Source organism: Melospiza georgiana, chromosome 12 (assembly GCF_028018845.1).
Source record: "Melospiza georgiana isolate bMelGeo1 chromosome 12, bMelGeo1.pri, whole genome shotgun sequence".
Taxonomy (NCBI): Eukaryota; Metazoa; Chordata; class Aves; order Passeriformes; family Passerellidae; genus Melospiza; species Melospiza georgiana.
The window spans coordinates 15,220,471-15,241,613 of record NC_080441.1 but is presented as its reverse complement, the minus strand read 5'-3'; the positions used below and the strand labels follow the sequence as shown (position 1 = coordinate 15,241,613).

At 53.7% G+C, this 21,143-nt stretch overlaps 2 protein-coding genes across 6 annotated transcripts; one reads left to right on the top strand and one right to left on the bottom strand.

Annotated features, from left to right (window-relative positions):
- Positions 1-1,282: 1,282 nt before the first annotated feature.
- On the top strand, positions 1,283-11,954 carry SLC7A3 (solute carrier family 7 member 3). 5 transcript variants are annotated; one of them, XM_058032822.1, is made up of 12 exons: positions 1,283-1,438; positions 3,825-4,233; positions 4,408-4,566; positions 4,655-4,832; positions 4,924-5,036; positions 5,882-6,104; positions 6,283-6,422; positions 6,918-7,020; positions 7,306-7,517; positions 8,178-8,344; positions 8,610-8,718; positions 8,824-11,954. In XM_058032822.1, the coding sequence occupies exons 2-12, from the start codon at positions 3,864-3,866 to the stop codon at positions 8,955-8,957; spliced, it is 1,908 nt and encodes a 635-aa protein (XP_057888805.1). In that variant the 5' UTR covers positions 1,283-1,438; positions 3,825-3,863; the 3' UTR covers positions 8,958-11,954. The 5 variants fall into 5 exon arrangements, with proteins under 5 accessions (XP_057888805.1, XP_057888804.1, XP_057888806.1 ...); XM_058032821.1 differs by lacking the exon at positions 1,283-1,438 and adding an exon at positions 2,286-2,411; XM_058032823.1 differs by lacking the exon at positions 1,283-1,438 and adding an exon at positions 2,583-2,740.
- A 6,246-nt stretch (positions 11,955-18,200) lies between these two features.
- Positions 18,201-20,982, bottom strand: LOC131088530 (nuclear cap-binding protein subunit 2). Its single transcript, XM_058032658.1, has 4 exons — positions 20,832-20,982; positions 20,494-20,675; positions 19,618-19,756; positions 18,201-18,956 (listed from the first exon to the last, which is right to left on the bottom strand). Exons 1-4 carry the CDS (start codon positions 20,916-20,918, stop codon positions 18,858-18,860), a joined length of 507 nt encoding a protein of 168 aa, XP_057888641.1. The 5' UTR covers positions 20,919-20,982; the 3' UTR covers positions 18,201-18,857.
- Between the last annotated feature and the right edge of the window lie 161 nt (positions 20,983-21,143).

Below are 21,143 nucleotides of genomic sequence, written 5' to 3'. Positions count from 1 at the left end.
GAGGCAGTGCCCTGGGTGAACAGGACAGGTCTGTGCTTGGCTATGGCTGGTTTTGCTCAGCCAGAGATTTGAGGCCTGTTACAAGGAGGAGCTGGGGCTGCTGGATGGAGGTACAGTGTGGCTCTGGGGAAGCATTCTGGACATAACTGATGATGCTTCCAGGTGGGATGCTTGGATGTGTGGTGGTGGTAGGCAGCTGTATGGGCAGGTTTCTTCCTTAGGCCACCTTCACATTGGATGTGGGAAAAGCCAATGCTGGCTGATGGCACATGAGACTCTGCAGGCTTTGGCTATTTATTACTGCTTTATTATCAGTGACTAGGGGCACGTGGTGGGAAGCAGCACTTGGGACTCAGTCCAGTCCCTCACTGTTCCTGCATGCTGGTCCTGGTCTGCTGCCTTCTCTCTGTGCTGGGTTGATGCAGGCTCCTTCTTGCACTGCCTTGTGTCTGGGTGAGGCACTGGAGACTCTGGTGCTGGCAGTGCCCTGAGGTTGGGCTGGGAAGGCTGGCCTGTTCCTGCTCCTGTTATTTCTGGCTGGTGTTCCTGGCTGCCCTGGAATGCACATTTACACATAGCCCACACCCCTTCGCAGGGCACTGCCCTGGGCTGTGTGCAGGGGTCGCTTCACAGGAAAGCTGTGCTGGCTGTCTCCCACCCCTGCTTGGCACTTGGTTGCTGGGGCAGCTCCAGTGCTGGCACAATCTGCAGCAGAGAGCCCTAACAAGCTGTGTGTTCCATCTATATGCATGGTGAAGATAGTACCTGCACCAAGAAGTTAAGGGAGTTGACTCAAAAAAGTGCCCTGCTATTTGTAAACAGAGAGGAACTCGTGGGTGAAGCTGGACTCAATGGTCCTTATGGGTCCCTTCCAATCTAAAATACTCTAATGTTTCATTTGTGGAAAGTGATGGGGGCATCCAAGGACTGATGTGGATCTGTTTCTGCAGGGCTTCTGGCTCCCTTTATGGGCTGGAGCCATCTCCTACCCTCCTTTGATGCTGGCTATGTGTGCTTTGCCACTGTTTGCCTTCCTGCTGCTCCTGTTGAGACATGCACTTGGCTTGTTCCGTGCCTCTGCCTGCTCCCAGCCCTTGGCCTGTGCTGCTGGATCAGGGCCCTGGATGATGGGAATGGGGAGCAGTAAGACTGGGAGGTGAGGATGGGACACTGGGAAGACATATGTGGAGCTGCACGTGAGGTTTGGGAACTGGAGACACGTTCTGATGTCCTGACCATGCTCCTTCCTGGAAAGTGCCTCCCACTGCTTGATGTTGCAAGAAGGTTTCTGGAAATAGGGAAATGTAATCTGCCCCCTTGCTACTCTGGGTACTCAGTGCCTGCTTGTCTGAGACAGGGTGACGCTGCTTGGAGTCCTGCTGTGCCCGTGGTGCTGCCTATCCTGTCTGAGACCATTCTCGGCGATGGTGCTGCCCAGGTGGGTCCTTGCCTACAGCTGTCAGTCCTGGAATGAGTGGGAAGTGTCTTGAGCACCTCTGACCCCTATTTACTTCGTCATGGGGTCAGAGGTGCTGAACTGCACGTCCTCGGTTCTGCGAAGCGGGGGCAGAGCACTTTACAATGCGTCACTTCCAGTCAGAAGCACGATGTTTCCATCACCGCATACTCAGCCGTTTGCCCCCGCGGAGGATGCGGGGGAGGCACCGCCTGGCGCTCCCGCCTGCCCTGCCCCGTTCCCTTCCGCTCTGCAAGAGACTGACAAGCCTTTTGCCTCGCTAGCGGCAATACCGGAGCAGGGCATTGCCGATGATGCCGGCGAGGGGCTGGTTTACCTCCCTGAGCTGCCGCTCTGAACGGGCGCTCACGGCACGACAGCCCTGGATCGCATCAGGCGCGGCCCGGTGACGGGCGGCTCCCAGCCTGAGTGCGGGACAGCATGCCTCGCTCTGGCTGCCCAACAGTGCTCCCAGGACTGGCGTTTCCCATCCCTTAGTGCCTGTTGCTCCCAGAACTGAGGGGCTGTAGCGGAGCAGCCGGAGGCCGGGGAGAGGCCCCGCACAAGGCGCGGGCGGAGCTCCGCTCGCAGCCCCCGCAGCGGGCTGGCCTCGCCGCCTCGCCTCGCCTCGCTCCGGTCTGGCCGGGCCAGGCTCCGTTGTCATGGCACAGCTGGGCTCGGGGCACCCTCAGCAGCTCCCTCCGTGGCATTTCCCCAGGGAGCAAGGTGCCTTGCCCGGCTCTCTTGCCCTCAGCAGCCGCATTCCCGCCAGTCGAGCCGTGCCTTGGTCGTCCCCCTTCGGAAAAGAGCGCGGGGGCGGATGGGCTGCCCTGCGTCCCGCCCTCCCTTTCGTACCACTACCAGGGCGGAACTCGTCCCCCTCTCCTCTTTCGGCGCGAAACGGAACTGAGTTCACCTAAAGGGGATCCACGGATCGGGCCGAGCCGAGCCGCAGGTAAGCGTGGCTCCGCAGGTGAGCGTGGCGGTACAGGCTTGGCGCAACCGGTGCCGTTCTTGCATCATCTGCCCAGCGCACACGCGGCCGGCTCCTTCCGCTCCTGCCGCGCTCCAACTCTGCCGTACGCGGGAGCCTGACTGGCATTTCTGGGGACGCGGATGCCCCCGCGGGGGCTGAGGCGCTGGTCCCGAGCTAACAGCTCCCCATACCTTCGCCAAGTCAGGCGGGATGCGATAGTCGGTGCCGGGCTACGGTAGGCGCCGGGATGCAGCGGGAGGCTCCTGCTGCCGCCTCACCCATGCGGATCTCGAGTCCGGCTGCTGGAGGTACTTGGAAAAATTAAGCAGCTAGAGTTGCCCAGGTAGTGTTTGAGGAGGGTGCTGGTGCTGGGGGACTTGTTGCACTTGGGGTAAAGGCTGAATGTGACGCGTGCCAGCTCGGGAGGAGGTTTACCAAGAAGCAGGATTATTTGCTGGTTATAGGCGAACAGCCCCGAGTTGATGGCTGCCGTTGTGATCCTGATAATCCTCTATGGAAACGGTCACAAAGTTATCCTTGTGTGCTTAGGCTGATACAGTAGTGTGGCATGCAGTGCTGGGCACGTGGATTGAGTGTGCTCACTTTGCCGATGCAGGGAGAATGCACCGGTGGCTGGGTGGTTCGGTGTGGGCAGAGGTGCCAACTGTGGCCGTGGGCATTGGGAACCGCTTTCCTTGCAGCTCCTCTGTGCTGGATGCCTGCTTCACGGTTTGCTCATCTGAGATTTTTGGGAATAGGTGGCTGCTGTGAGCAGGAGGAGCGGGGATGTCACACATTCGGGGTGATTACAGCCTGTAGAGCTTGCAGACTACTTAGCAGGCACTGTTAGCAGGCAAGGGGCTTGCACCAGGAACCCATACTGTGTGTCTGTCTGCTTATGCATCCCTGAAGAGAATATGTTGCAGATGCCAAAAGCAACAAAGGAATGGCTCCATCCCAGCCTGCTAAACCCTGTGCTGGAGGAATTGTCTCCACATCATTGCTGCCCACCTTCCAGACTGGAGAAATGTACCAGCAGAAAAGTTTGGTCTGAAGGATCTTCAGACTGCCAAGCCCAGGCTTTGGGACGTGCCTATGAGCTCTATGGTTGAGACCACGCAGCTCTTGAGCAATGAGCGTTTTCCAGCATGGACTGACTGGGTTCATCCCTGAGGCAAGGGCTGTGCAGGCAGGATGTGTGCAGCCCCACATGCCTTGGAGGTGCCCCACCACAATCTCTGGCCAACCAGTGTGGCAGGGGTGTGGTGCCAATGAGTGAGCTGGGAGGAGGGTAGGCAAGGCTCCTGTGGGCATCCTTGCCTACCCTGCCCCTTGCAGTGCCAGTCCTGCTGCCTGAAGGACACTGAGCTTCACATTTCCCTTTTCTTGCAGGGCTTTTCACCAGCTGAGCTTCACTGAGGAGAAGACAAGATGTTGAGGGAAAAAATGACCGTTTTTGGCAAGAAGCTGATCCGCCGGCGCATGGTGGACCTGAGCTCCGATGACACCCATTTTGCTCGCTGCCTCTCCACGCTGGACCTCGTATCCCTGGGGGTGGGCAGCACACTAGGGGCTGGTGTGTATGTGCTGGCCGGGGAGGTGGCCAAGGAGATGGCTGGTCCCTCCATTGTCCTCTCCTTCCTGGTGGCTGCTCTCTCATCGGTACTGGCTGGACTCTGCTATGCAGAGTTTGGGGCCCGTGTCCCCAAGGCCGGCTCTGCATACCTCTACAGCTACGTTACTGTTGGCGAGATCTGGGCTTTTGTAGCCGGCTGGAACCTCATTCTCTCCTATGTGATAGGTACGAGGCCAGGCAGCCTGTGTGGGGCTCCTTCCAGCACTCTGCTGGCACCATGGGGGTTTCTGGGGGGCAGGGTGTGGGGTGGGATCAGCAGGGAGCTGGGTGCTCAGGTGTGGGTGGCTGATGCCAGTCTGCCCTGGGCTCAGACTAATGCACAGATTTGCCATCAACCAGGTACGGCCAGTGTGGCTCGAGCCTGGAGTGCAACATTTGACAACATCATCGGCAACCACATCTCCACCTTCTTTGTCACCAACATCCCAATGCATGTGCCAGGAGTGCTGGCTGAGCATCCAGACTTCTTTGCTTTGATCCTGATTTTGCTGCTTACTGGTGGGTGTGCAGGAGAGTGGCTCCATGGTACCTTGGGTGATGGCACCAGGAGCCTGATGGGTCCTCACTCACCTCTTCTGTCCCACAGTACTGCTGTCTTTTGGTGTCAGCGAATCTGCCCTCGTGAACAAAATCTTCACAGCAGTGAACCTGTTGGTGCTGGGCTTTGTCGTCATTGCTGGCTTCATCAAGGGAGACATCAAGAACTGGCAGCTTTCAGAGGAGAGCCATGGCAATTTGTCACTGCCAGACACACCGGATGACGAGTAAGTAGGGCAACTGGGATCTGGCATAGTGCAGGCACAGGCCCTGCTGTCCTTGCACCTCACGGCAGCTGCTCTCCTGCATTTCTTCCAGGAAAAAAGCTTTTGGCTCTGGTGGGTTTTTCCCCTTTGGACTGGAAGGGATGCTGACCGGCGCTGCCACCTGTTTCTATGCCTTCGTGGGCTTTGACTGCATTGCCACCACAGGTACTGCCTTGGGTGAGGGTGGCGTGGGCATTTCCCCTGCACAGCCTGCAGCTGGTTGGGAGCTGATGGGGAGGATGCTCTCACATGGTGTGGGAAAACAGCTGGTCTCACTGCTCCTGGGAGGTTTCGCTGTGGAGTGTGTGTTTTCAGCTGGGCCAGACAAAAGAGCCTGTCCTGCCCCAGGAAAAGTGGCTCATTACACCACATGGTTGGGAGCAGGGCTGCACCCTGCCTGCACAGCCAGCTCCCAGAGCAGCAGGGAGCCTTTTGACTGCTGAGCCGAGCAGTGCTGGGAATTGCTGGTGTCTCCTAGTTATTTCCCAGCCTCAGGCAGCCTTTTTTCAAATGACTGGGTTCATGCAAAACTGCTGCTTCTTGGAGCACAGGCAGCTCTCTAATTTCCTCTCATTACTCCAGAAATCTACTTAGTGGGTGGCTGGTACAGGCTGTTCTGCCTGACCTTGCCTGTGCCACCCTGCCTCCAGGGGCTGCCCAGCAGTCTCCTCCTTTCCTGCTGCTGAGCCCCTTGCTGGGAGCCTGGTGCAGCACACCTTTGCAAAGCCGAGCACACATTCAACAGGCTCTGTAGGGAGAGGGAGCTGATGGTGGGGGGGAAGGACTGGCGTGGCCAAGGGCTGGCTGCAAGCCCAGGCTGCCAGGCAGCTCCTTTCCTTCTGCCAGTGCAGCAGCAGAATGGCCAGGGACCCCTCCTCTCTGACAGCCCCTGCTTGCTGCTCCCCAGTCCTGTGCTGCCATGCAAAGTCCCTACTGGCTGATCCCCTGGGGGTGCTTGTCCCATGCTGTGCAGTGGAGTGGGGCACATGTGGCCTCTTGTGTCTGGACAGGGGAGGAAGCCAGGAACCCGCAGCGCTCGATTCCCATTGGCATCATTGTGTCCCTCCTCATCTGCTTTGTGGCTTATTTCGGGGTCTCTGCGTCCCTGACCCTCATGGTGCCCTACTTCCTCCTGAACAAGAGCAGCCCTCTGCCTGAGGCTTTCAAGGCGGTGGGTTGGGAGCCCGCCCGCTACGCTGTTGCCGTTGGCTCGCTCTGTGCCCTCTCCACCAGGTAGGACTGGCTCTGTTCCTGGCACTGCTTGGGGCACAGCGCAGGGACCGACAGCATTCACCTGGCTGGGCTGGGGATTTGCTCTTTCCAGTTGCTGTCCTGCTCCTGGCACAGAGCTGGTCCCTTCCCCTTCTGGGTGGTAGATGTGGGCAGCTCGCCTAATCTCTCTCCACGACAGCTTGCTGGGCTCCATGTTTCCCATGCCCCGAGTGATCCATGCCATGGCAGAGGATGGGCTGCTCTTCAAGTTCCTCTCCCGGATCCACAGTGGCAGAAAGACCCCTCTGATCGCCACCTTTGTCTCGGGGTTCTTCGCAGGTAAGGCTCCTGGCCACCTCCTCAAACCCAGCCCTGCCATGGTCTGTGGGAGTGTTTGTGGGTCCCCAGGATGAGGGAAGAGATGAGAATCTTGACTCCATGTTTCCGAAGGCTGATTTATTATTTTATGATATATATTATATTAAAAGAAAATTATATACTAAAACTATACTAAAAGAATAGAGAGAAAAGAGACATCAGAAGGCTGGCAAGGAAAGGAATGAATAATAAAATTGTGTGACTGCTCACAGCCTTGACACAGCTGGCTGTTACTGGTCATCAAGTAAAAACAATTCACATGAGATCAATCAAAGATGCCCTGTTGGTAAACCACCTCCAGACCACATTCCACAGCCATCAGATAGTTATTGCTTAGATTTTGTTTCTGAGGCCTCTCAGTTTCTCAGGAGCAAAATCCTAGCGAAAGGATTTTTCAGAAAATATGTCTGTGACAGTGGTCTGGAGCTGTGCTGATGCTGCCTGTCCTCATTGCAGCGGTGTTTGCCCTCTTTCTGGACCTGAAGGACCTGGTGGACCTCATGTCGATCGGCACGCTGCTGGCCTACTCCCTGGTGGCGGTGTGCGTGCTCATCCTCCGGTGCGTGACTCCTCTGTGTGGCGGTGCCCAGGGTGGATGTTCCTCACATCGTCCTGGGGGCTCGTAGTCACAGCTGTTTTCCAGGGGCATGATGCATCCTGGGGAAGCGTCAAGCCCCCAAGATGGAGGCTGCTGACCAGAGCCTGTGTGTGACTCTGGGCATATCCTTGAAGTGGCTGTCGCGGGGCCACTGCTGGAGCAGCAGGGATGTGAAGGTGCTGCCCACTGTTCCCTTGGGCTAGGAAGTTGCTTGGGCTCTGCTGCAAGCTTGTCTTACCTGCTCAGGTACCAGCCCAGACAGCCGAACTCCCCGAAGGCCGTGGAAATGCTGGAGCTGAATGGGAATGAGGAGGAGAGAGTGATCATGAACCCAGCCATCACTGCTGCCAGTGCCCAGCACAAAGAGACCGTGTCCCTGGCGACACTCTTCAACCCTCCTGGGGACACCCCCACTGTGCTCTCGGGGCGCATTGTCTATGTCTGTGTCGCGGTCATCGGTGAGTTAGTGGGAACTGGCAGCTGGTGTCCCCTCCTGCCAGGGGCTGGAGTGTTTTGGCCTGTCTCTGTAGAGTTGGGAAGGGATGGAGAGCATGACAGGCAGAGGAGGGAGACTGGGTTGCCAGTCGCTGTTGGCAGTGCCAGCAGGTGCTGAGCCCTAAGCAGGGGCCAAGTGCCCTAAGCAGGGTGCCAAATGCAGGGTACAGCTGTGGTTTGGGGTGCACAGGCGTTGTTGGAGGACATGGGTGCTAAGCCAGGGATGTGCAGGTGGTCATGTGAGATCCTTGTGATGAGCCTGACCCATGCAGGCCACCAGCAAGGGCAGGTCCCAGCCCCTTGAGAGTGCTTGGGCTCAGCCTGCAGGGTTTGGTCCGTCTGTCAATGGCTCCATTGTACAGCCAGAGAGGGGTGGCTCAGCCAGGCCTGGGTGAGCGTCAGAGCTGGGTCCAAGCCCAGCCAAGCACAGGCTCCCTGCAGCTTGCTGGTCTGGGAAGTGCCTCCAGCAAAGCACTTTCCTAAGGCTTTGGGGTGGGTGTTAGAGGCAGTGAGTGCTGGACCTGACCAAGAGGAGTGGGTGCCTCAGCAGAGCTGTGGGTGAGGCTCAGGGCCCCAGGGAGGCCATGTGCCACACAGTCCCCTGACAACCCCCTCTCTTGCAGCTGCACTGATCACAGTCATCTGCGTGGTCCTGACCCTCAATATGGATGCGCTGAAGGATGCCAGTGTGGGCTCTGTTGTGCTTCTGGTGCTGCTCCTCGTGGCTCTGCTCATTTTCACCATCATCATTTGGAGGCAGCCGCAGAGCAATGCACGATTAAACTTCAAAGTGAGTGCAGCCCCCTGCATCTTGGTGTCTGCACCCCCTGGACTCCATCAGGACCTGGGCATTGCAGGTTCTGCCAGGGCTTGCTGCCGGGCAGTCACCAGGAAAGCCCTGAAACGTGTCTCTTTGAGGTGTAATCCTCAGTGTGGAAGTGCCTGGGTGCTGTGGGCTGTGGCGGGGAGGGGGTCCTTCCACTGCCCAGTAGCATCCTCCAGCCCAGTCTGGTCCCTCAAGGCACAGCTGACACAGCACTTCTTGTCCCTTGCAGGTACCTTTCCTGCCACTGGTGCCAATCCTCAGCACCTTCATTAACATCCTGCTGATGGTCCAGCTGGATAAGGGCACCTGGGCGCGGTTTGCCGTCTGCATGGTCGTGGGTAGGTGTCCTGTGCTGGGCAGTGCAGTGCCCCAGGTCTGTCCTGGGGGTCTGTTAGTGCTGCCAAGCCACCATTGCACATTTCATTATGCAAACTGTCCTGCAGGTTTCGTTATTTACTTCGCCTATGGGATTTGGAACAGCGTGGAAGGGAAAAATGAGGAAACAGCCCGTGCCACAGCAGAAAAACCTCTGCACCATCCTGGACAGGACCTCAGCCCTGGGGCTGCTGCGGTCTGAGGGCCTGGAGACCAGTGCTTCATGGACCTCTTTGCCACTTTGGGACAAGATCATGATCCAGACAGTACATCCATCCCCTCTCCTGCAGAGACTGAGTCCCAGAGTGAAGTACTAAGGTCTGAACGAAAGATCCTGAGTCAAAGCTGACCTAGGATGAATGTCCCAAATGAATGTTTGATGTTTCCACTCATTAACAAAGTATCATTGTATGTACTTACTTATTAGCAAAACATGTTCACCTTTCTGTATCTAGAAACAGCATAAGGCTACATCTGGCCTAATTAGGGGGTACAGAATCAGAGATCCTCCCCTAGATCCTCCTTGAGCCCTGGCCAGGCCTGGGGAGAAAGCTGACAGGAAAATGAAATTAGAAATGAGGCCAGCTGGTTTGTTTAGCAGTGTAAGACCCGGGCCAGTGTCACAGCAAAGCGGGGGAGCCCCGTGGCCCCAGAGGAGGAGGCCCTGCAGGAGCTCCCAGCTCCTGGCCTGGTTCTCCAGCCCTTGGCTGTGACAGCTGCCCCCAGAGCTGGTGGCTCTGGGGCCTGGGTGATGTGTGAGGGATCTTCCATAATCACTGTAGGCATTCTTTCCTAGCAATGATTAGCATTGCTCAGCTTGTCCCCTTGCAACTCTTTGCTCATGGTTAGGTGCCTTGCTTAGCTTCTCCTTTTGTGATTCTTTGCAGTTTTCCATCGTAGTAAATGCCACTGTTCCTTAAGTTGGTGTCTGTGTCTCTGACCCTACTCACCAGCTAAACAAAATCAGTGTAGTCAGCAGGGTCAGAACAAACTGTTGCTTTTAAAATCTAAATTAAAGTAACCAGTCCTGTATGAAATTCCCAGATGGGAAGAACTTCCATATAGTTCACTAATCCTCAGGTGGGCTAAGGTTGGAGGACCATGTGAGCAATGGAGAAGTCAGTTAAAAGAAGCTGAACTGATGGATGTATTGAAATGCATCCAAAAATCACATACTGAAAAAAGAAAAGAACTTGTGGATTTGGAAAGGCAAGGATGGATTTTGTTAACAGCATATCAAACAAAACACCAAACAAAAGGAACAGTTGTTGAAATGCTCTAACATGAACCAACAGATGTGAGTTGCAGAATCAAATTGTAATGCTAAAATGCCAAATTAAGCTGCTTGCTGATAAGATGGATTTACCAGACTTGCTGAGAAGGCTGCATTTAGAGTAGCTCAGTATAAGGCAAGGAGGGAGCAAGTGAAGCACAAGAAAATGCATGCAGTGATTGCAGAGGCAGGTGTGCAGTGGGATCCTGATGAATGGAATGGAGATATTTGGGCTGCTGTGGATTCTGATGAGGTTGGTTCCCGAGATGAATTTGTAGATGTGAGACCAGCATGGAGACAAATGGTAGAATTAGATGCTAATGATCAGGAGGGATACTCATAGAGGATTATACTCAGCAGGAAGTAAATTAAATATTTGAGCAGTTTAGTAAAAAAAAAAAGGGGAACCTCTTTTCTCTTGGATGGTGTGCTTGCATGACCAGGGAGCATCAGGGATAACCCTAGACTCAGAACACTCTAAGAACTTTTTAGATTGAGTTTGGATTTTTTGTGCAGGATGCATTTTGGAATAACGTTCACAATACTAATTTGTTAGCTTTGGCTGCTTTGGATGGAATACTAAATACCCTACAGCAAATTATTGGACGGGATCTGAAAAAGTCAGTGGTAGACTTTGTGAGATTGTGTACAATGAGATGCAAGAGAACCTCTTGTGATTTTGTATTTGTAGATAATGTTACTGACTGAAGATACAAGTAGTCACTCCAGTATTTGTACCTGTAACTTTATTGCAATGATAGGCTTTTAGTTATTTATTTTTTTATATTTTTTAAATGAAAATATTTAGTTTTTTACTTCCTGTTATATCCTGTCAATTTTTTGGAACCTAACTATAGTCTGATTCAAGACTTGCAGCCTACTCCCATTGGTATGAAGTGGTAAAGGTTCTGTTCCAACACACAGACCTGAGGCTGAAATAAACCCAGGACAATGGATAAAAGGCTCTGATGGCTGTCCATCATGGTATGGCAGAAATCCATCATGTGATGGAGACATGGATAGTGGGACATTATTTTCAGATGGATGCCTACAGCTACCTGAATTTTCAACTGAGTGCTTCACCCTGGTGTTGTTTTATTGATGCTAATCCCTTTGCTTTTTGTTGTGATAATTGCATTGCATGTTAAGGTTTGGATGATCATGAAACAATTATCTTACCAACTACCTCCACTGATACTAGACAATCCATGTGGTACCAAAGCATGAAATGCTCTCGAGCTCTATTTGGATATTGTGAAGCTTGAGTGTTTATAGTCACAGGGTGTATTGTGTAGGACAATGACTGGGAACTCTGTGGACAGGTAACTGGGGGTACAATTAGAGGAAACTGAGGACTTAGAACAGTTTGGAAATTATGGGGTATATATATTCCTTAATTTGGTGTCTGTGTCTCTGACCCTACCTACTGGCAAAACAGAGTCAGGACTGCAGAGCTTGGTCATGAGCTGTCTCTTCCCTCGCAGGGAAGTCACCTGGCTGGGTGGGAGTTCTGGTGGCCCAGGGCTGGTCTCTGCCCTCCTCCAGTCCCACAGAGGGGCAGTGGCACCAGCACAGCCCCCTGGCCATGAAAATTGCTTTCTCTGTGCACAGGAGGCCCCACATGATGCAGCTGTACTCATTCTGTGTGCCACGTGGCTGTGTCACCAGCTCCTCCCTGCCTTCCAGGTGCCACACCTGTACCTGGCAACCCTGGCTGGAGCTCTGCAGGAAAGCTTACTGCAACTTGTTCTGGTACTCACAGTACTCTGGTACTCACTGCTAGCAAACTGCCCTCACCATGCTGTTTGATGTCAATATCTTGCTCAAGTGTCAGTGAGATGTCCTCAGTGTAGTTGTTCTTGTGTCCAACCTCATCTGCCTTTTAGAATTTTAGGGTGAATTTTTAAATCTATTAAATTAAATGTTTGTAAGTGCTTTTTCCTGTTAGTCTTGCTGTTAATGGCCTGGGGTCATGGGCCTCTTGGCAGGACCCTTCTTGCCACTGGGCTGGGTGCCAGGCTGGTGCCAGTGCAGAGCAGTGCTGGGTGACATCCCTGCCCAAACCCTGCCAGCTGGAACTGCCAGTGCCCACTGTAAGCCAGGAGCTGTGAAGCAGTGCTTCAAACCAGCTCCAGACACTGCTGCTGGTACCTGGGGGGCAGGACAGCAGCCTGCCATGGGCCTGCTTTCAGGCCCTGTGCAGGGAGGGATTGTGCCACCAAGTTTCAGAGCAGTGGATACAGTAAAGGCCTTGGAAGTAATACCTCCTGGAGGTGCCAGCAATGGCCTGCAGACAAAGCCTGACCAGAAACTGGGCTGCATCCATGAGAGAAGATGATTTTCCAGATTTTGTTCTGGTCTAAATCAGATCTGACATAAGTATCCGAAACAAACCTAATTTAAGGCAGATGGATTGTGCTTGGTTTTGGCATCTCTCGCTGTTCATTGGCAGTGGTGCAGGGTCACTGCACGGTCAGTGGTGAGGGACCTGCACCATCAGCTCTGCTTGGCCCCTGTGCTGGAGCTGGGAGCCCTCCCCCAGGGCTGTCCCTGCAGTAAAAGTGGCTGTGGCTCCTGCTCTGGCCCCAGCACAGGCACTCACTGCCCCAGAGTCCCAGGCTGCTGTCCCTGCCACAGCCTCAGGCACAGGTGACTCTGTGGGTGCTGCCAGCCCTCCTAGCCAGGCTGGTGCCTCACTGTGCCATGCTGGCTTCAGCACCCCACCTCGTGGGTATCCCTGATGAGCCCTGAGCCTGCCCTGTGCTCACGCACCCAGTTTTGGGTGCTGTTACCCAAGGCTAGAGGGCAATGGGCCTGTGATACAGCTGCAGCTGTCACCCCCTGTGCCTTTGTTTGTGTCTGTGTCCCCCCAACACACGTGCACATCCATGCCCATGTCCATTTGTGGGTCTGTTTGTGCCCATGGGCACATCCCTGCCTTACAGGCCATCCCAGCCCAGGCATCCACTGGGACTGGCAGAGTTCAGGGCATGGAGCAGGATTCTGGAAGCTCTGGACAGCTCCCACCATGGCAGCCCAGCAGGGCAAGCAGCTGTCTGGCAGATTTGGGGAGTCAGTGCCACTGAGCCATGGCTACAGCAGCCCTGTTCCCCCCCAGGCTCTGGGCCAGGCATCCTGTCCTTGGCCACCAGCCTGTGGGGGCTGTCCCCAGGTCTGCACCCACTCTGGGGGTCCCTGCCTCCCTCTCTGTGCAGGCTAGCAGGGCTGCCAGGGATGGCCCCACATCCTCTGCTGGGCAGCACCTCTGTCTTTCCCAGGCCGTGCTGGGGTTACTGCACATCTCAGCACAGCAGCTGGTGAACAACAAGAGCCAGAACAACACTCAGAACCTCAGCGTGTGTCTGCACAAACCATCTGTGTCACTGCTGTACCCACTGCCCCAGCAGCCTGCTCAGATAGCAGCCCAGCTCCATCCCAGAGCCTGGGAGGAAAGCCTGTTCCTGGGGAAGCCTGTCAGGGGCTGGAGGGTGGCTTTCCCCTCCTGTACCAGTCTGGGATGGGCCCTTTTGTGTTTTGAGAGAATCAGCAAAAAACAGAGCCTGGCTTTGCTGTTGGGAGGCCTGTGATGAGCCGCCCTTATGGGGAAGGAAGGAGGAGCCAGCCCCAGCACAGCTGCCTGTGGTTTGCCCTGGCAGTTGGGTCATTTCCTCCCCAGGCTTGATATGTCATCTCCTCATTGCCATTCCACCTGGGATGAAAAGGGAGCAGGATGGCTGTTGAATCAGTCCCACTGTGTGTGGCCCAAGCCATGCTGAGCAGGCAGGTGGCTGGGGAGGCCCCTGTGGCCACTGGCTGGTGACAATGTGCTCTGGGGTCCTGCCAGGGATGCAGTGCTGCTGGCTTGGGCTGTTGGGGGTGCAGAGAGTGGGTACTGCCAGCCTCCCTCCCCATGTGGCTCCACCACACCCCATGGCAATCATAACTTCATATCTTACCTGGATAACTTCATATCCAGCTGGTTTTGGAGGACATGGGGCTTTCCTGGTGGACCCCTCAGAGCAGCTCTCTGGACACCAGATGCTGTCACCTCCAGGGGGGTACCAAGGGGCCATGAGTGTGGCCATGCAGGCTGGGGGCAGGATGGAGATGGGGGCTGTGCTGCTGAGCCTCTGGAGGCAGAGCTGCAGCTGCAGAGCCTGTCCCTGCACTGCTCCCTGGCCAGAACAGGCCCTGGCAGGCAGAGATGTAGCAGCAGATTAAATTTTGATCCACTTGAGAATTAAAATAGGCTGGCAACTCTGCTCTGCTCTGTGACACCAAATGCTTCAATGTGAGGAGTTAACGTGCCACCTTCTTCCCTGTACATCTGAGCACTGTCAGATCCCCTTCCCTGCTGGTGGGGCAGAGCTGCAGTGGCTGCTGAGTGGGATGAATCCAGCAGCAGGGCCTGAGTCCTGGAATCTGGGAATTGACCCCAGATGGGGTCACTGGTGTAAGAGCAAACTGGTGTCAGCTCCTGACAGTTCTTGCAGCAGCACTGGGTTGTGCTCCCTCACAGTCCAGAAGGGCTCCAGGAAATCAAAGCAGGTGATGGGGGAGATTTTATCACTCCTTTCTCACCTGGCTCCAGGCAGAGCCCAACCCTTCTGTTCCCTGTGGTGAGCTTAAGCACACATGACCCAGTAGCTGTGAGGAGCCTGTGTGCATCCAATAATCCTCTTGCCCTGAGCTGTGCCAGGTGGCAGCTCCCTATAAACACACAGGCTTAGTGCTCGCCTCTCTGCCTTTGCAGGCCTGCCATGATGGCTGCTGTCACATGGCTTCTCTTCCCTTATTCTCCTTTATTCCCAGTGCTGCAGCTGCTGCCCTGGTTCCTGCTCTTGTCCCCCAGTCCTCACTGCAATTAGGCGAAGGGTGACTCCTCTCACAGCCTGTCCTGGAGCTGCCAGCGTGCTGTGATGGCACCTGCACCCTGCAGGATGTCACCCTGCAGCTTCAGAGGAGTCCCTCTCATGAGACAGCTGTACCCCCATGGCATCCACACCTCACTGAGGGGGAAGTGAGCCTGAGTGAGTGAGTGAGTGAGTGGTGCAGGGAGGAGATGGCAGAGGCAGCATGGGCAGTGCAAGTGGCACATTTATGGTGCAGATGGGTAATTTTCCATCAGTGTGGCCACTTCCTGATGAACTACCCCTTCTGTGCCACCATCAGGATCACCAAAGGCTGCACAGGTGTGCTGGTTTCCCAACCTCATACACAAAAGATTTCTTGCTAATCATAGAGTTTTAAGGCTGTTACATCCCCTTGTCCTCCTTAAGCTTTCCCATTTTCCTGCTGTGTTCACCCAAGCACTTGTTCCATCTCTAATTTATATTCTCCACACAGGACTTCACACTGATGATGGTGCTTTGCAAGACTGGACAGATGACTGCTCTTATTTTTCCATTTTTATGCCAATGTGTCCTATTCCATTTCACTGCATCTCAGGGCAGCCTGCACCATGGCCTGGTCAATGCTGACATTTTTAAAACCTGCTGAAGAATAAACATGCAGTTCTTTCAAGACCTGTGGCAGCTGTACAGGCACAGTAACCTGACTTGCAAAACAAACAGGTAGGAGACATTTTGACAAACTAAATGTAACACCCCTCCCAGCTCAGTTACCAAGACTTTGGGGTAATGTGAGTGTTAAAATTAATTTAACTGCCTGGTCTGCACATAGGTGTGCAACAATTTCTATCATCCTGGACAAGATAATGCATGAAAAATCATGACACATTACTGGGCAGGGAGCAGCTGCTATTGTTTACATAATACAAACCAAATTTACAGACAGAATTTAACTTGTTCAATGGAATTATCTGCCCTGCTTGAGAGGTTCTTAGGGACAGATAAAAAAGGGTTTAGATCTCATCTTGTTTGGACATAAGAACAGGCTAGAGATTGCTGGCCATACTCATCTTAAAATGGGAAGAAATGCAGGGGAGTTCTTGGTTCTCTCCTCTCTGAAGTGATCACTGAGCATTTGTTATGTTTTACAGGCTACTCCAATTGTGGGACAGGTGACAGGACAGGGAAAACTCCTGAATCTTCTCAAGCTGCTGATATGAAACATAAGGACTGGTCTGATTGAGAGCAGAAGCAACTTGGTTTTGACATCAGCCCCGAGCCACTGCACAGCAGGAGAGGAAAAGCCAGCAAGACAGAAGTGCAGAGAACCATGGTGAGATTCGTGCACACTCCTAGTGTCCATGTCTGTGTTTGCAAGTGACAGCAGCTTTACAACACCAACAGATGTGTCCCTCACCAAGTTTGTGTCATAAAGTGGCTCTGACACACAAACTGCAACTGCTGCAGGATTCATTCTTGGAGTGGCTGGACACCAGGTGCCCACCAAGCCACTTGTGTCACTTTCCCCCTTGGGGTGTCCCTATCCTTGGCAAGGTGTTGGAACTAGCTGGTCTTTAAGGTCCCTTCCAACCCAACCCCCTCTGTGACTCTGTGATTTGTCCAGGTTACTCCATGGAGAGGGCTCACAAGCTAACATTAACCTGGAACATGCATTTCCCCAAAGCCTGGTGTCTCCTCCCTGCTAGCTGGTGGAGACATAGCTGATATCTTGATTACAATCATAGGCACGTGGTGACATCCCTGATTTTGTTCCCAAGAACTGAGCAGCTGTTGGGCTTTCCTACCTTCCTGCTGACTTTGGGCCCTGTAATGCCAGCATCAGAGCAGCCAGTAAGGACTCCACCTGGCTGTGATCTTTCCACATGTCTCAAAGTTCTGATGAGGGCAGACTGGGTTTCTGCTTCTTGTCTGAATTCCCTCACTCCTTCCTGCATTTTCTTTCGTCAAAAACCAGCTTCTTGATGGAACCCTTCTTCTCCCTCCTCCCCTAATAACTGGTGATACAGACCCATTGACTTCCATGTACACTGGGTTTTTCCCACAACTGGGGCAACTGCAGTTCTTGTTTGAGCCCCTATCTCTACTCTCACCTCAGATGGAGTTTGTCCCCAGTCTCAATCAGGTTACTCTCAGAGGTGGCTGGGCTCCCTGAGTTAACCACAGCCCTCTGACAGCCCTGAACTGGGCTTTGCAGGCACATGCCAAGCCCCAGCACAGTGCCAGAAGCTGCTGGTTTTCACTGGGCTGGGCACCTTCTGTCAGTTGGCACATCAGTTTGCCAGGGGTACTTGCCTGTTCAGGTGTAATCCCAGGCTATGGGAGGTGATAACTAGCCCAGGCATTTGCCCAAATCCTTCCACACACTCTGCCACCCACGGACCAGCTGCCTCAGGGCACATTTCAGTATTGATTCACCCAAAAATTGTCTTCTCTTACACCAGGATGACACCAGATTACACAGACCCCATGATATGCCAACCATGTTAATTAGTAGCATTAAATATTTCACATAAGGCTGAGCAGGAACAATAAAGCCACCCACACCAGGTGGGAGTGGGAAATGGATCCTCTCCACAAGGCAGCTCCTCCAGCAGAGCAAGGCCATCAGTGCCAGGGGAAAGCACAGAGCCATGGTTTGTACTAACATGTTCCCAAAGAGATAAGAAGTGCAGCCTACAAACACTGTGGCCCAACAGGAGCTGCCTACTTAGTAACTACTATGGCTACAGCACACTTAGCACAGAATAGCCTCAGGCCCCACCCTGGGCACCAAACTGTGGAGGGCTGACCCTGCCTGGACACCAGGTACCCACCAAGCTGCTGTCTCACTGCCCTCATCAGTGGGAGGAAGGCAGGGAGAAAGGAAGATGGGAATGGAATTTGTGGGCCAAGATAAAGGCAGTTTAATAAAGCAAAAGCAAGGCTGCATGTGGGAACAAAGGAAAACTAAATATTTATTGTCTACTTTTGACCAGCAGGAGATGTCCGGCCACTTCCTGGGAAGCACAGCTTCAGTGCACAGAGCAGCTGCTGCAGAAGACAGATGTTTTAATAAAGAATGCCCCCCACGTCCCTTCTCTTAGCTACTGCTGCTGAGCAGATGCCATAGGGTCTGGAATATCCCAAGATCTTGCTCCCAAGAGCCTGCTGGTGAGGTGGGAATGTTAGAGACAGCCTTGATGCTGTGGGAACATTGTTCAAGAATAGCCAAAACATTGGTGTTTTATCAACAGCCTCCTAGCTACCAACACAAAACACAGCTCCACAAGGGCTGCTAGGGGTGAAATTACCTTCTTCTCAGTCAGACCAAATACAACTGTTTATTTAAAAAAAATTAACAGAAACTTTTAACAAAATCACACCGAACAGTGAGGACCTGAAAAGCCAGGCAGCACTGGGGGCATCACAAAGAGAAATGCTCTGCAGGCCCTGACCAACCCAAGGGCTAGATGTGCAGACAGGCACCTCCAAGTGGATGGTAAGACCTTGTCCACTTCTCTCATTCAGTGATACTGTTTATTGAGCAGGTGAGGTTGTAGATTAGAAACCTGAATCTCTTGTGCACCCTCACTAGGTGCCCAGGCACCTGGAGGGCTCCAATGGTGATAAGCTTTTAAAAAAAGTTCCATTCGAAGGCAACCACAGCTGCAGCTGCAGCTTGGAGGAAGCCACCTGCTTAAGTGCAACATGAAGAGTATGTCATAGCATAAGGTGTGTGTGACATGCTGCATTTCTTCTTGCCCAAAATCCTACAGAGCTGTCCATTTTTTCCCCTTGTTGCCCTGTACCAGCACAGAACATCCTCTCTAGCTCAGGAAGAAGGGAGAATGAACACATGTATATCCACAGTCTAAGGAGAGTCAACCTTTTGCTGGAACTTGGATCTCACTCCATACCCCAATCCCAAATGTGAGAACAGGGCTAGCTCTGGAAGGATGAGCTAGGAGCCACGAGGCAATTAATAGATTGCAGGCTGGTGATTTGCCTTCTGCATCTGGATGATCTTGCCAAAGCCACCTCTTCCCACATCGTAGTCTGTCCGGTATTCATCTCGCACCTGGGGCACAGCAACAACACACACATCAACAGCCAGCACTGCCAGCCCCCTGCCAGCCCCCAGAATCAACACCCCCTCCTTGTTCAGCTGGTGGGGAACTGAAATTCACATTAGAAGAACTTCAACTTGTCTGAGATCTCTTCAACTAATCCACCAGAAAGGTGGTAATGGTGGTGAAAATGACCAAAAATGATGTATTTGATTGTGGAGATTTTTTTCAGGTAAGAAGCAAAGACTCCGAAATATTTTTTTGTTCAGCTTTTCAGTATGCCCTTCTGAACTGCCAGGCTTGGCCTTCACAACACTTTATCTCATCTAAACCTCATCTTTGCCCTTGGGGAAACTGCTGTGTTATGACATTGGCCTGGCAGCCACACTGCTTCCCTCTACTCAAATTCTGGGTCATTTCAAGGGTATTACCTTGGATTAGGGAACATTCTGCTTACATTGCAGGAAGTTTGGAGTCCTAAACAAAAGTGGCCTTAAGTTCTATTTCCAGCCTTTATCACCAGGTGTCAATTACCAAAACAACCTGGGAGTGAGCAGCCTTTGTTATCAGGTCTTTACAGTCTGCACATCGTTCTCCCTGAGACAAAACCAGCAAGGAAGTACACAGAGTCTTACAGGATCAAATTCAGGGATGAACTGGCATTGCCTTTACCTGTCCTCCAGTCTTTCCTCTCCCATACTGCCTCCCCTCCTTGAAGCCTGCGTCCCAGTCCGTGCGGATGATGCGGTCGTCCAGCCGCGTGCCGTTGATGAACCTCATGGCGTGCTCAGCGTCTGCTCTCGTGTAGTACCTGAGGCACTCTGTAAGGACAACTCAGGGTGCTTTTTGTTGGGCACAGGGAAAAAAATGAGGGAAGTATTGTATTTGAGAAGCTGAACTCTCCCCACTGCCTTCCAGCCTTTTCTGCTCTTCTCTACGGGATCAAAAACAGCACTCACGAAAATCCAAGCTAAGACCAGCTCAGCAAGGATTCTGTACTTTAATGTGAGTACCTGCACAGACAAGACAATGGAACAAAGACATTAAAGCCTTGCTAAGGGCAAGAAATCAGCCTTTTTGTACTATGTAAAACCTGACTGAAATAGAACAAAAGGAGAGCTTTGCACAGACAGCTCCTGGCACAACCTGTATAAGCGTGTACCCTCTGCTTGAAAATGCCCCCACAGCTTATCCTGCTACTTCCTTCAGGTGTGCAATTGAGATGAGAAAGCAAACACGTGCTCTGGACATGGAAGATGTCAGGCTGATGACTAACAGTTCTCATTTTGGCCCTAAAAGCTTTAAAGAAATTAATGAATTAAAGGGGCTCTCTTCCACCTCCAGAAACTACAGCTCTGGTGGCACTTGTCACATATGGCACCACTCAGACTCGGGGTGCAGAGAGGAAGGTGCAAGGATGGACGGGATGTGCCTGGTGGGAAGCACCTGGCTATCACCTTTGCAGCAGCAGCACAGATACACTTGCTGTGCAGAGGAACTACAGGTGCCAACCACACCCGTGCTGACAGGAGGAACCAGAAAGGATACTCTACAAAGCAGAAGCCACAGGGGGTTTTCTTGATCTTGTCCAGCCCCATGACAATCCTCTTGACATCCCCGCACTTGGAGAAGAGCTCCTGGATCTGCTCCTCGGTGGTGTAGAAGGACAGATTGCCGACATACAGCGTGGAGGAAATCTTCAGCGATTTCTCCTGCAGCTGCCTGCTACCCTGCGGGCACAGAGGGCACACCGCGGGCTCAGCGCGCTCGCCGTGCCGCTCCCGCCGCTCCGTGCCCTCCCGCTGCCCGGTTCCTCGCACGGCCTTGTCCCGGCCTCAGCCCTCCCCGCCCCGGCCGGGCCCCGCCACCCGCCGCGCCGGGCGCACCCGGAAGTGCTGGTCGCGGTACTGGCTGATCTCGCAGTACGAGTCGCTGTTGAGCCCGCTGAGCGTGGTGTGCAGCAGCCCCGACATCGCGCCCGCCCGGGCCCCGCCGCCGCCGCCGCCGGGATCCTTCCACAACCGCCGCGCACCGGACGCGGCGAGCGGCGCGCGACGGACGCCGCTCCGCCGCTCTGCGTGATTGGTCACACCGGCTGTCACTCAGGGCGGAGGGCGGGGCGGATCAGCCAGACGGGCAGTCGGCGGCGCGGGGGCTCGCCGGCAGCGCTGGGTCGGGGCGCGCAGGCGCAGTGCGGG